Raw genomic sequence first — 12,567 nt, 5'->3', positions numbered from 1 at the left:
TGCAACAGCACATGCGTTATCAAAGCAAGGCCCTAAAAAATACGGAAAAAAACCAACGCACTAATTCATATGTTCATATCAATTCTAATACTCATTCATTTCCGCACTTTAGGTCTTAGATTTGATAAGGACGGCATCATCTCTGAACTTAACAGCCTTATGTCTAGCATGAAATGCGTCACCCAAAGAGGAAATGCTTCAGCAAAGTCTATCTTGAAATTTGTTTATCTACAAAGCCGATCAATTCAAATTTAAATCTTTAAATGTAAGTTTTGATAAGCAATTGTATGCACACGATTTCCTAAAAATGTATTTCTCAATGACTAACCGTACCAGTTTCGAACAACTAACATTTCAAAATTCATTGGTTACTTCATGACTCTGGAGTTATTTTTATTGGGTGACATATTCCTACCGATTAGTACCAGATGTCCAAGGTTGAGGTTGCACTGAAAATTGGGGCACAGCCACCTGTTAGGGTACGTAGAACTACCATGGGTCTATGCTATGGGCCAGTCAAGATTAGTTCAAGTCTTTTTACACAATGGCTTTTTGACCGTGTTGAGTACCCGTGTTAGATATGCTGAAAAATGTGTCGAAAAAATTGATATTAAGTTGTTTGTCCCTTGGGTTTGGATAAAGGCTGGGAAAGTTATCTCCTGTTACAATTTCTGTTTTTTTAGTATCTTTGACCTTGGCTTTTAGTGCATATTTGTATGACCAGGTATCTGTAGGCCCACTAAGTCTGCTTGAAACAGAGATTTTCCCAAATCATTTTTTTGCACAAGCAATTGCATTCATCAGATGTTGTCGATCCCCAAGTTCCAAAAATGCTACCCAGATCTGTTGATTACTTTGCAACATGAGTTAGTTGATCTAATTGTGTGGTTCTGAACTGCATGAGACAAACGTATTCTGTTTAGAAGTTTAGAAGTTTTTTGTTTTGTTTCTTTTAAATGACGTTCAAAATCGTCAGTAACCAATTTACTCAGAGACTGGCAGTTTATGAGGTGCTCAAACTTTAGGTTGCTTAAACTGGACTGTACACGCTTCAATCTCCAAGCCCGTCGTTATGTTGTGAAACTAAGTTCCTTCAAGCTCAAGTTCAAGCTCGGTTCTGGTCACGACAGCATTCGTATGAATTTTCCACAAACCATTCCAGACCATTCACCAAGTTGGTTGGTACTTGCTAGAATATAGTATGGTGGTGTCGTGAGAGTTGGTTGGTTGGCTGGTTGGTCTGCTGAATGAGTGGAGACGGTTGCTCGTCTCCTTGACTCAAATTTCTTTCTCATGGAGAAGTCCTCGGAAAGTTTCTCGCCATTTTTTGCGGTGTCGTCGTCGTCTCTAGTCGACTCATAGATTGGATGTGCCTAATGACGTAGCTTTTCATGAATGGGTCTTGTAAAGTGCTTTTATCGTCGGCTCTAGTTCATTGGAGCGAATGAGAAACCTATTACATGTAGAAAGATGGAAGGTTGATCGGTCCCTAAGAATTGAATTTTCATCTATCGCTCTTGCTATCTGTGGTTTGGAACGTGACAAGCATCTCAAACAGTGGATCATTTCAACAATTTTCAAGCCGGATCTACTCCACACACTCCCAATCAGGCTAATAGTTGGGACAATTGTCTGCCTCTGAGTTGGAACAAAAATGGGAACACTCGCCATGGCATCTTCAAAATAGTTCGACTTTCATGATTTTTGAGACTCGTTTCCCCATTGCTTGTTGGATCAATGCCCTACTAACTTCAAACCAGAGATATTACAAAAAAGTTTCGCAGACTTGAATGACGTTGAGAAGTCAAACTTTATTTTCCTGCTCCCAATGTTAAACCACTCCTTGGCACCAAAGTGGTCGAGCTGACACCCTATTAATGCTAGTACCTTTCCATTAGGATTAACACTTTTTTGATGGAAAGTAGAGGGAAACTAGAGGAGTTGCACAATCTCGACCAAAGTTCGGACCCAAAAGTGAGGATCTTTGAAATAGCAATGGAACTATTTTGGGGCTATGGCTGTAAGATTGGCATCCATCCACCCGGATGGTAATGTACTACCCAGCATTCTGGTTGCCTTTATCGCCAAGATGAATTAGACTCGCGATGCTTCCCCCTATTTAGATCTAGATAAATGCTGCATTGAAGCCGAGGAAAGTGCAGTTTTTGGTCGGATTGACAGTGATTGAAGAACGCCCGAGGAGAGATTTGACTCCATTCCGTCGAGAATTGTTCCATTAGTTCCAGGAAGAAATGGTGCCCTTTTGATGGGGGTGTTCGATCTCACTAGATCTGGTTGATCCTCGAGGATTCTGTTTGGCCCAGAATTGGAATAGCTTCCCGGAAAAGCGGCAGAGACCCAGTTTACGCATTGCCTCGTCCTCCTCGTTCCCCCATGGTAAAGAACTTGTTACTGTGCAAAATACGGGTCCCATTCATCCAGAGATATGTGGCTTAGAACCATCTGTTACCCTGGCCCAAAACCAACCAAAGATCCCAGTGGAAAAGCCCATTGTCCTCGTCCGTCACCAACTAGGACATACTACAAGGAAGAGCTTTTGCGGTGTCCCACTTTGGTATTTTTTGCTTGCACCATCACTATTTTACGCCACGCACAACCACATCTCTCAATATACAGTAAATGGAAGCTTTGGCAGGACCGCTCGCATTCAATTCCAATGCTTGGAGTTGTTCGTGGTATATGTTGTATATATTTCATCTAGAGTGCAATACATCGTGATTTTTTATGTATAAAAAGAACAACAACACGGAATGCTCACAGCCTTTGGATACGCTCTTGAATTGTGTTCCCAATCCAGCGATTGTGCTGGATCGGCGATGCAACAAGTTTATAATCTAATGGGTAGCAGAAGCACGAGTTAAAGCGATTTCTCCGGATTCAGCGTTTTGCGCATTGCATTTCCACGACCTTGAAGAGAACTCGTGGGATGACGACGACAACGACGACATCCACTTCCTTGTTCCGGAAAACGATCCACCCTCTTTTTGTCATTTTGGTGTCCGTGGTTCCATTGCCCTTTTTTGCCGTTCTTCACGAGATGAAACCCAACCCATGAACGACACTTTAACTGGACGCCAGCACTTTTTGAGGCTCCATAGGCCCTCCTCCCTTGACCACTTTAAAGTCGTGAGAAAACAGTGGCGTAGAATGAGCTCAGAAAATTGAGAATTGGCCCCAAACTGTAACGGTGCTTCGGTCTGATCCAATCCACGGGAAGAAAAGGAAGCAACAATGGTTTAGAGTGTGGATTCTACATCGTTAACGGCTCGTTTTGAGGACTTGTCATCGCTCTGACTTTGAACTTGAATATGTTTCTCTGTGATGGACGGATCAAAGGTCACACATGTCAATCTCGGGGCATGATGGCCTGCATTGGATTTGCCTCCCGTTTGATCATACCAGGTCAAGAGCTTTTGGTGCGGATCGGAGCCGGAAGCCCGGGATTGATCAGATTCGTACCCAGGAGGCGGTCCTGGCAAAACGGCTGGAATCCCGCCCGTAACTGAGGAATTGGTTGAGTGGTTCGAAGCCGACCTTGGGATGGCTTCACTGAAGCCAGAGCTCTCCGGATATGGTCTGAAACAACAAGAGACCGTAATTCAAATTGATGTGCCTCTAAGTTGAGCAAAAAGATCCCAGTTTCGTACATGATATCTTGGGCGTAATTGCTTTTTTTGAGGGAGGGTCTGAAATTTATCAAGGAACGCGAGGCGGCAAAAACTGGCCTGAGTATAAAAATGGCTCCGTTCGAGGAAAAGCCTAAACAAAACTAGACCGAGCGAACTCAATGGCATTATATGCTTAACCACATTGGAGAGAGAACAAAAACATTACATTATCCCAAGCATTGGGGCTTAAAAAGGGGATTAGAGGGCTACACCAAATGTGGTCGCTAACTCTCCTGGCATTGTTCGACCGTAGAAGTAAACCCATGGTTTGCATCGTCTAGACCTACAAATGGGCAAATTGATGTGAATGATATGGTCTTGGCTCCGTGAAATGAGTGGTGTATGAGAAATGAAGCTAAACCACTTTAGCGCTACAATACAAAACGCTTGAGGACATGATACGAACCACGGGACCGAGGTCGGTCGAACAATGCTGGATGGAATAGATGTATGCACTAAAAAGGGATGGACAACTTATTTGCCCCGATTCTCTGTTCTATCATTCCTTCATCAAAGATAGAGAGAGGGATATCTGTCAAACTGGATTTTTTTAGCTCACGTTCTTTCGTCATAGAGTCATGATACACAAACAAAAATTGATCTATGAAGTATGTTTTCATAATGGTTGTGCTTTTTATTTGTTACTTTGAGAATCAGGCTGCTTTCGAAAACAGGGTGTTGTTGCTGGAACTGGTTGTTCTCCAAGGTACAAAATCAAAATGAGATCTACAGTAAAGTACAAGAGCACTTTCGAGCCAGGCATCTATTGCATGTCGGATGTCATTTTGGTCCCACAGTACACAAAATGCTTCATGCCTGCCATCTTCAAGCCCAATTAGTCAGTGATGCCAGTGACGAATCAACAAAACGGAGGAGGCCCATCCCGTTCATATCATTGGAAAGAGGAATGCCAAACCTCAGAGTGTAGATCGGAAAAGCATATCAGAATCATTAGCTATGTCTAGATCAAGCCAATCCTGCTAATCCAGAATCTCCAGTAATCGTACTTTCTCTGACATTAAACGACACCAACACAAGGACAACGTGGCCCTCTCCAGATTTCGCAACAAGTTTTCCTCATCAGCCCAGAAAAGAATATTATGATGTTTTTTCGAACAATATCCTCCGCATCTCGAGTGCAAATGAGCAAATGAAGGCAGAAAAGTCCGTGGTTTTCATGAATACTCAAACAGACGAGACATCCGCCCTTCCTTTCCTACTTCTTTCTCGCAATCCTGACGGACAGATGAACCATTGGCATCCATTATGTTCTCATTTGCGGTAAAATCTGAACTCGACAAGCGAAATGCATCTCACGACCCAACCACGACACACTTCCAAGTTCCAACCAGAATAGGCTCAAGCATGGAAGCTTGTTTTCCCCGCAGAGATCCGTCAACCGACACAAGAACCGAGAACTTGAATGGATTTACACACCAAAAAGCGACTACTATTCGGTCGAATATTGATCAAGCAAAAGTTTGTTTTAGATGCTCAATAATAGGGAGTGAAGATATTTATCGAAACGGTCATGAGTGGGAAAATTGAAACATGCCCCTCTTGCATGGTAGTTTGCAAGGGGTTTGAAAGGTTTGGGTGTGTAAGTACGGATTAATATATCCCCTTTCATATTGTGTTGATGAGTTGGGCATGGTGGATTTGTGGGAATTTATCTGTAACTGACACTTGACAAGCTGTTGTTACTCCACCGTAGAACGTGAAAATATGTAAAAGAATGAATAATATTTACGTAGAACCCTGAACACCCACCATCGTCGGGTAAATGAATGACTCCAACAATAATCACTCGTGTTTTCGCAAGTGTCCGAACGGCGTCTCTCAATGCCATTTATAACTAATCAACCGCGACCAACCCATTTTCGAGCGCGATCCCATGCTATTCTATTCTTTGCTATGCTCGGGAAATCGATCCATCGCAACCAGTTATTGATTGATTTCCATATCAATCGAGTACTCACGTTTCATCACAATTGGATAAGCTCGAGTATCCCGGGGAACCAGTTTGATGTCCTGAGACCATTTGATGAACCCGACCAGCCAAGGGCCGAGAGTTCTGACCCGAGAAGGAAGATTCTCGTGGAAGTGCTGCAGAGGAAGATCTGGATGAGCTTGACGAGGAGATTGGAATCACGGAGGATGAGGTGGCTTGGGTCGAGGCCCCGGACGACGACGAAGGGCTTGAGATCATGACGTCGTCGCGAAATGCCACGCGCTTCAGAGTTCCGCCGCCAGGGGTGACTGAACCTTGACGAAGACTACTGGAGGTTGGAGAGGGCACCACATCCACACGAGGCACACCAACGGATCGTGGCATCGTGGACGAAACATGTGAGAATGGCTTACCACCCTGTTATGGAAGGATCAAGAATAGTGTTAGAACGGAAGATTTGTCTCTGACAGGAGCTATGCCCGGGATTGCTAGATGTGCAGTCTGATTCGCCGCTTCTTTAGAATGTTGCCAATTATGGAGCGACAAAGGGGATGAATTGGTCCTAATTAATGATCTTTTGTAGCGTCTAATAAACATCAATTGGGATGTGGTACGAGGAAATCAGAAATGGGAACACGGTCGAGAAAAGTACAAATTAGACAGGACAGATAAAGAACGTGCGTGCCTATTTTGGCACCCATTTCTGGAACGAGGTTGTGACGACATTCAGGGTAAGTACGTAGGTATCAGCGACCAATTTATCTTAGGACCCAAACGTTCGCTTTTTTATATCAATCAAAGCTTTTTTCTTTTGGAAAATTCGAATTCAAGTGCTCACAACCTACTCATGAATAAAAAGTACTTGTTTTCACGTGAAGCTATGAACTCTCATTTCTCAGTCCTTTTGGCGCAAGAACTTACCTTTACTGGACAGTTTGGACTGTGCATCAAGTGGGATCCGTCATCACCCACTCTACGATTTCGGTGGTCAATGGTTGCATAAAGGGTTTGATTGGGATTAACCCCGTGAGGTGAATGAATAAGATCAGTGGGCGGGTGACGACGTCCCTTGGATACACCCACAATACTACCAGAATTCGAATTGGTACTGTCCTTATTTTGATGAAACGCCAGTTCCACATACTGAGGCTGATATTCCACCTGCAAACAAAGATGAAAAACATAGTCAGAAAAAGCACCATCTTGGGACCACCTTATGAAGGAGAAGGAGGAGGTTGGATCTCGTTAGGACGAGGTATTCCTGGCTAGAGTGCAAATAAAGGCGATTCGATACGTTCCCTAACTAACTTCTGAGCCCCTGGTGCGCCATCCTATTCATACCAGATGCTCTTGCTATCGATATTTATTCACGTAGCCATGTTCCATCCCGCATAATGCTCCACTTGGTATGACACTTGCCACGCATTCGATGCTATGAGCCCTGCATGCTCAATGTCGTCCTACAATATGTGACCGGAAGAAGCCTAGGTGGTTCAAATTTGCCCCGGGCCCCAAACCATAAAACTATACACTTGTCCGCACGTGGCATGATCGAGCAGGTTGGGGATTGGTGTTGGCATGGAACCATCCCCATTCGTTTCGGGACGCCGACTGATTTATATCCATTCAATCATCGCTCATACTACTTTCTTGATGTGCTCCCACGAATTCTCTCGCTTTCCAACGCCAACTTTGCCAACGTCATATCCATCACAAAAGAAATGGAGTGGGACCGAAAAAAGATTGAAACACCTGGGTTTCTCTTCTGCGTTAGGCGAATAAACTAACTTAAACCTCGTGGGTCCTTCATTTTGAACTTGTCTCTGCAACTTTCACCAACAAACGCATAACCACCGTCCAACTTCTGATGTACAGTATACCATTTTACAACTCAGCATGGACTCCCCGGCACCATGGTTTGTTCCCCTCCTTCCAGATGACATGTCATCCAGGAAGTGATCCATGGAGGGAACAATGAGTCATGAATCAGGTTTTGTTCTGAGGTTTCCGACCCTCGGGAGAAGACCCCACTCTCTTGTCCCATCAGGTACGAGTCCCATTTCTCCACTCTCAGGGATCGCACCATCCCCTCTGGTTTCTTTGCCTTTTATTCGGGTTTGATGGACAAGATGAAGATGGAGACTCTTTTGAAAAGACCCTTGGGGGCTTAGTCTGGTAGAAAAACACCATGATTGAGCTGTCTTTCTATGTAGGGAGCCCGAATGACATGTATGCCATTCTAATTCATCTACAATGTCTAGTTATACGTACGAGTAAGTACTCTACATGCTCGGTGTTCGTGAAAGGTTGGTTGGTTGAATTCACATTGTTAAGTAGGGTGCGGGTCTCCAGGTGTGCCCAATGACTCTACAATGCTAGGATCAGTAATCAGAGGGGTTGTCTTGGTAATGGCACTTTCATGTCGGGTTAATTTGAGACAAAAGGCAGCTCAGTGTCTGTCTGACTAGGAGGGATCATTTACAGTAGAGCCATTTCAATGCTCAGAAAAGAGGACGATTTTGCATACCTCTAACGCAGTTGTGACCTCAATCTGGGATAGACCTAAAAAAGCCACTCGGGAACATTATTCAATAACTCTGGATATCCTTTTGTGATACTGAAAGGATTCAATGGGTCTATTTATCTGGCTAACGAGAGAGATGCAATTGCACAGGAGCTTCTTGCATCACAGGTGCTTTATCTTTCTGGCAAATGTTTTTTTTCCATTGATATTGCATCTCTATTTTATTGTTGTTCTAGATGGCCGCTCTCATTGAACACGAGGAGCCTTAAAGACCTGGAAAGAGTTACTCTTCTCACATTTAATAACTTCTCTCTTTCTCTTTCATAGACCTAGTTTTTTATGTTCTTCGGAGGTATTCTTGACACTGGAATTACAATCGGCGAGAACTCCTTTTTATGACTATGTGGGTGAAAAATGTAGCCTACCATGGATGGAACAAAAGAAGAACTCCATTTTGATGGTCATCGGATGGCCTTTTTTCGATATTCGGAGCCTTATCATGTTAATAGGACCCCTGTCAGCTACTTTATCACTCAAACACATCCTTAGTGAAGGAAGTAAGCGTGTCAAAGGTTTGACAAGTGATGAAATGAGGAGTGAAAGCAGAGATCCTTCAAGACAGGATTGTGTACTTTCGAGGACGGAAAGCAATCACTATTGGGCCTTTTTATCACTAAGGATCTCAGTAAAACAAAGAGGTGCGTGCCCCACTTGTTCATTGGAGAAAACGATTCAGGGTTCGTGAACTATTAGTGTTCTCGCCTCCACAGCTTCAGAGAGTGTTTCAAATCACATCACTGATAAATAATGATGCTCCTTAATGCATATCAGTTCATTGACCTCCAGGACAGCCACAGACCCACTTTTTCAAAGCCCAATTCGGTCTTTACATAATCTTCATTTATGGGCGAAAACGTGGGATCCAATGGATGGGATCTGTGGATTCCGAAAGTTTCGAGATTTGAAAAGAGGAGCGCCTGTTTGGTTTCGGAATACGAAGTTGAACCGAGCATCTGGACACTTCAAATCTGGGTTTGTCTCTCTAAGATCTTCTTTGGAAGTTTTGGAATATGACATCAACCAAATAGGGGACTCTTCAGGGGCTGGGACGACCCTTATAGCATGTTCAACATGTTTTGAAGAAGTCCGTGAAGAGGAAAGAGACAACACTTGTGCAACATTTACTGGCAAGTATGAATAAATATATTCACTATTGATGGCGGCAAGTTCAAATGAAAAAAGACCTTGGAGCATTCATGAATCCTTCCTGTCATCCCATCCTCGCAACTTGCTCACTGTGCAACATTGTCAGAGCTCTATCTTATAGAGAAGCCCTGTTTCACAGGTTTCTTTGAGTATCTTGATAGATCATGGTGAAAGTCTAAAACAAATTTCCTGTGTTCATTGAGTGAAGACTGAGAAGTGGCCACCTACTCACGGTCTCTCCCTGGATCCTCTGAGTAAACTTAGTGCATGTTGCTGATGACAACGATATTTTGGTGACAAATTCCAAGAGGGATATATAAGAGCTTTAAAATCTGTCAAATATCAGTTTTGTTCATGGGACTCTAAAAATTTAGGCTCCTTCCTATCTCAACCAACGGAATGGTTTCGTCACCCTGAATTGGGTTGCAAGAGACTCCCAGGGAGAAGGGTGTTCACTTCCCTTCTTGAAAAAAAACGTGTTCAACACCCATTTCCGCTCGAGCCAGACAATTCTTTTTGGGAGCAACTCGACTGGCGCTTTCCTTGGCCGTTCTCGCAAAGAAAACAAGGAGTCAATTTTAAGACCAACAATAGAATACTTGGAATGTGTAAAGGAGACGATCACAGGGATCAAAGCTGACCAAATTTAAAGTAATGAAAAACATGCGTTCAATGTGATCATTGCACACTACAGTATTTATAAGTTTTTTTGGTCATTTTACCAACATGAGGGATCAAAGGAACTCAAAACCTAAACTCTGGCCAATATTGCAAAGATTGTAGTATATCGTTTTGGCTTGTGTGTACCCTTACGAATAGTGCGGCCTTTCTTACCCTCGTCGGCCTTTGAGTGAATTGCTGCTGGAGTAGATGTTGTTGCTCCTCAGAGCGACCATTGTGGTAGCAATGGAAATTGACACTCTCTGGATGAAGATGCTCACGGGGACCATTGGAACATCCCCCATGATGCGATCCACCTCCACCATTGTCACTAGGTGAATCACGGCAAAACACTGGAAACAGAAATAGTCCCTCATTAAGTGTATGGGTCAAGACTCTATTGGACGATAAGGGATTCATCATCATCATCATCATCATCGTCATCATGCCTCAGGAGCTAGATGATAGTGGGCTATCATTACATATGCAACCTTGGCAAAGAAAGGCCTTCATTTCCCGCTCTCAATGTCTTGAGAACAATGTAACCGGATCATTCTTAGACTCCATTTATTCTGACACTCCGTTAATTAGGGTTGGGTATCACATAAGTAAATTAAAAAAAAGCATCAGAAGACCTGGAACGAGTGGAAAGCAGCGAACACGGAAGCATTCATGTTTCATTCATCCTCCCAAAGTTCCTCGGGTAAAGTGGAGTAAACATATCGGGCATTTTAATTCTTCCAATAATTGGGTGGTGGGCTCCACTCTCGTGGAAAAGGCTTCAAGGTCTGGATCTCTTGGGCTACTATTCCTCTCAACTTACTTTTCCAGCTCTTCTTTTTTCCTCGCTTCGTTCTCATCTTATCGGCCTAATGCATACAGGATGCCTTTGGAATACTGATAGCGTGGAAACTCTGAGGAGAACCCAACGACAAAGAGGAACTACTTCCACTACTTCAGTAGAGTGAATGGGCCGATTCATCAATCAGGATTTGGCAGAGATTGGAAACTCCCAAGAAGGATAAGTAACACTGTCATTAGTTTTGCTGTCTCCTTCTCATGGATGTCTCATTAAACAGTCAAAGACACTTCTTCAAGCTCCTGAGCAAGCTTCAAGTGGCTCGAATTGGGCCCTTAGAACATTGCGTTTCCACGTGTGTAGGTTGGCTCAAATTGGCCTTTATGAATGATTCAGGGCAAAGGGGAAGAATTTCAAGCCAAGGTCCAACATTACGTCCCAACAACTCTAAAGGAATCATACAGATCCTCGATGAGTTTGAGCTAAAGAAGAAGGTCAAGTCATCGCAAGGTCCCTAAGTGGTTGGTGTCTACAATGCAAGTGTTTTGGATGGACCAGACTGACTGATCCTAATGTATGATCCCATGGATCTGAGCAAAAGTACAACTACAACAATGTTGTTTCTTTGTATCCTTGGTCATGTTTCTTTGGCATTGCGCCCAATGTTTGAACGCTTAACATATCGGCTCTATAAACATAAGAGGGTAGTTCTTCTTGATCAATGGAGACAAAGTCCAATCCTGAGGTATTCAAAGCTGTTCAATCTCTTCTTTTGTAGTGGAAGGTAATTTCAGCCGTCTTGAATAATGATGACCCCCTATAATAACAATGTAGTGCTCTGATGGACCATTGAGACGTGACTTGGGACACTAGAGATCTCAAGTGGTAATGATGTCGGCTCTATGAATAAAATCCCTCCTTGGCCTTTCGATTTGTTCCGACGTAATGTACATACAATTGAGCCTAATGGCAAACCTAACAGATGCGCCAGAGCGAGGTTTCTTTCGGAGGAAAATTGTACCCAAGTCTGAATGATCATTCATAGGGATCATTAGGGTGAGACTTAGCCGTTATGATTAGGGATCATTTGCACGTCAATTGTAGGAAGAAAGGGACGGTAATGAATGTATGCGATATCCCTTCAAAACACATGACATGTTCACAACTATCTTCAGACCACCCTTTTCACACCCTAACCAGTTCTAAAAGGGCAATTTGTGAGAAAAGATTGAATGCTTAAATGTTCTATAAACTTAACATTGAAGAGAAGGGACTTCGATTTTTATGAGTTTGGCCTGGATTTGGAACAAATGCTCTAATAAAGCTTCATCATCCGCTTGACAAACAATGTCCTCGGACAAGAAAGGCCTATTCAGCGTGGCCTTATAAGCTCACAGATCCTTGGGTTGGCTTCAAGTTCCAAGTTTCCAACTGTGTTTCACGTGTCTACGCCCAGAGTTAAGTCGTTAATCATTTCCAAGAAAGAGGCGAGGAAACCGCGTCTGAAGAGCGTGGAACATGGAACGAACGCGAACAGTTTCACTCCCTCTTCTTTTGGTGACACAACCCATCAGCACTTTTGAACAACCTGTTCATAATCTCATTGAAATCATTGTCCATCCATTCTTCATGGTGTAAAAAATGAATACTTTCACATGGTTGAAAAGGAGAAAACTTTAGACATCTTTGAAACGTGCTGCCATTTATTTCAAACTACTCCAAATTTGGACGGTTCCAT

The 12,567-nt window shown here is 43.2% G+C and overlaps 1 protein-coding gene across 1 annotated transcript in view; it reads right to left on the bottom strand.

Moving 5' to 3' along the window:
• Positions 1-2,669: 2,669 nt before the first annotated feature.
• The window catches only part of LOC131883706 (uncharacterized), a 53,757-nt gene continuing 43,859 nt past the window's right edge, over positions 2,670-12,567 (bottom strand). The window contains exons 13-16 of the mRNA XM_059231227.1: positions 10,205-10,383; positions 6,562-6,801; positions 5,669-6,057; positions 2,670-3,597 (exon numbers count right to left, since the gene is read on the bottom strand). Coding sequence (XP_059087210.1) covers positions 3,258-3,597; positions 5,669-6,057; positions 6,562-6,801; positions 10,205-10,383 — 1,148 coding nt within the window. The 3' untranslated portion in view covers positions 2,670-3,257. The remainder of the gene's footprint in view (positions 3,598-5,668; positions 6,058-6,561; positions 6,802-10,204; positions 10,384-12,567) is intronic.

Source organism: Tigriopus californicus, chromosome 7 (genome assembly GCF_007210705.1).
Source record: "Tigriopus californicus strain San Diego chromosome 7, Tcal_SD_v2.1, whole genome shotgun sequence".
NCBI classification, from domain to species: Eukaryota; Metazoa; Arthropoda; class Copepoda; order Harpacticoida; family Harpacticidae; genus Tigriopus; species Tigriopus californicus.
The sequence above is the reverse complement of the archived record's forward strand: the minus strand, read 5'-3'. Positions and strand labels throughout refer to the sequence as shown.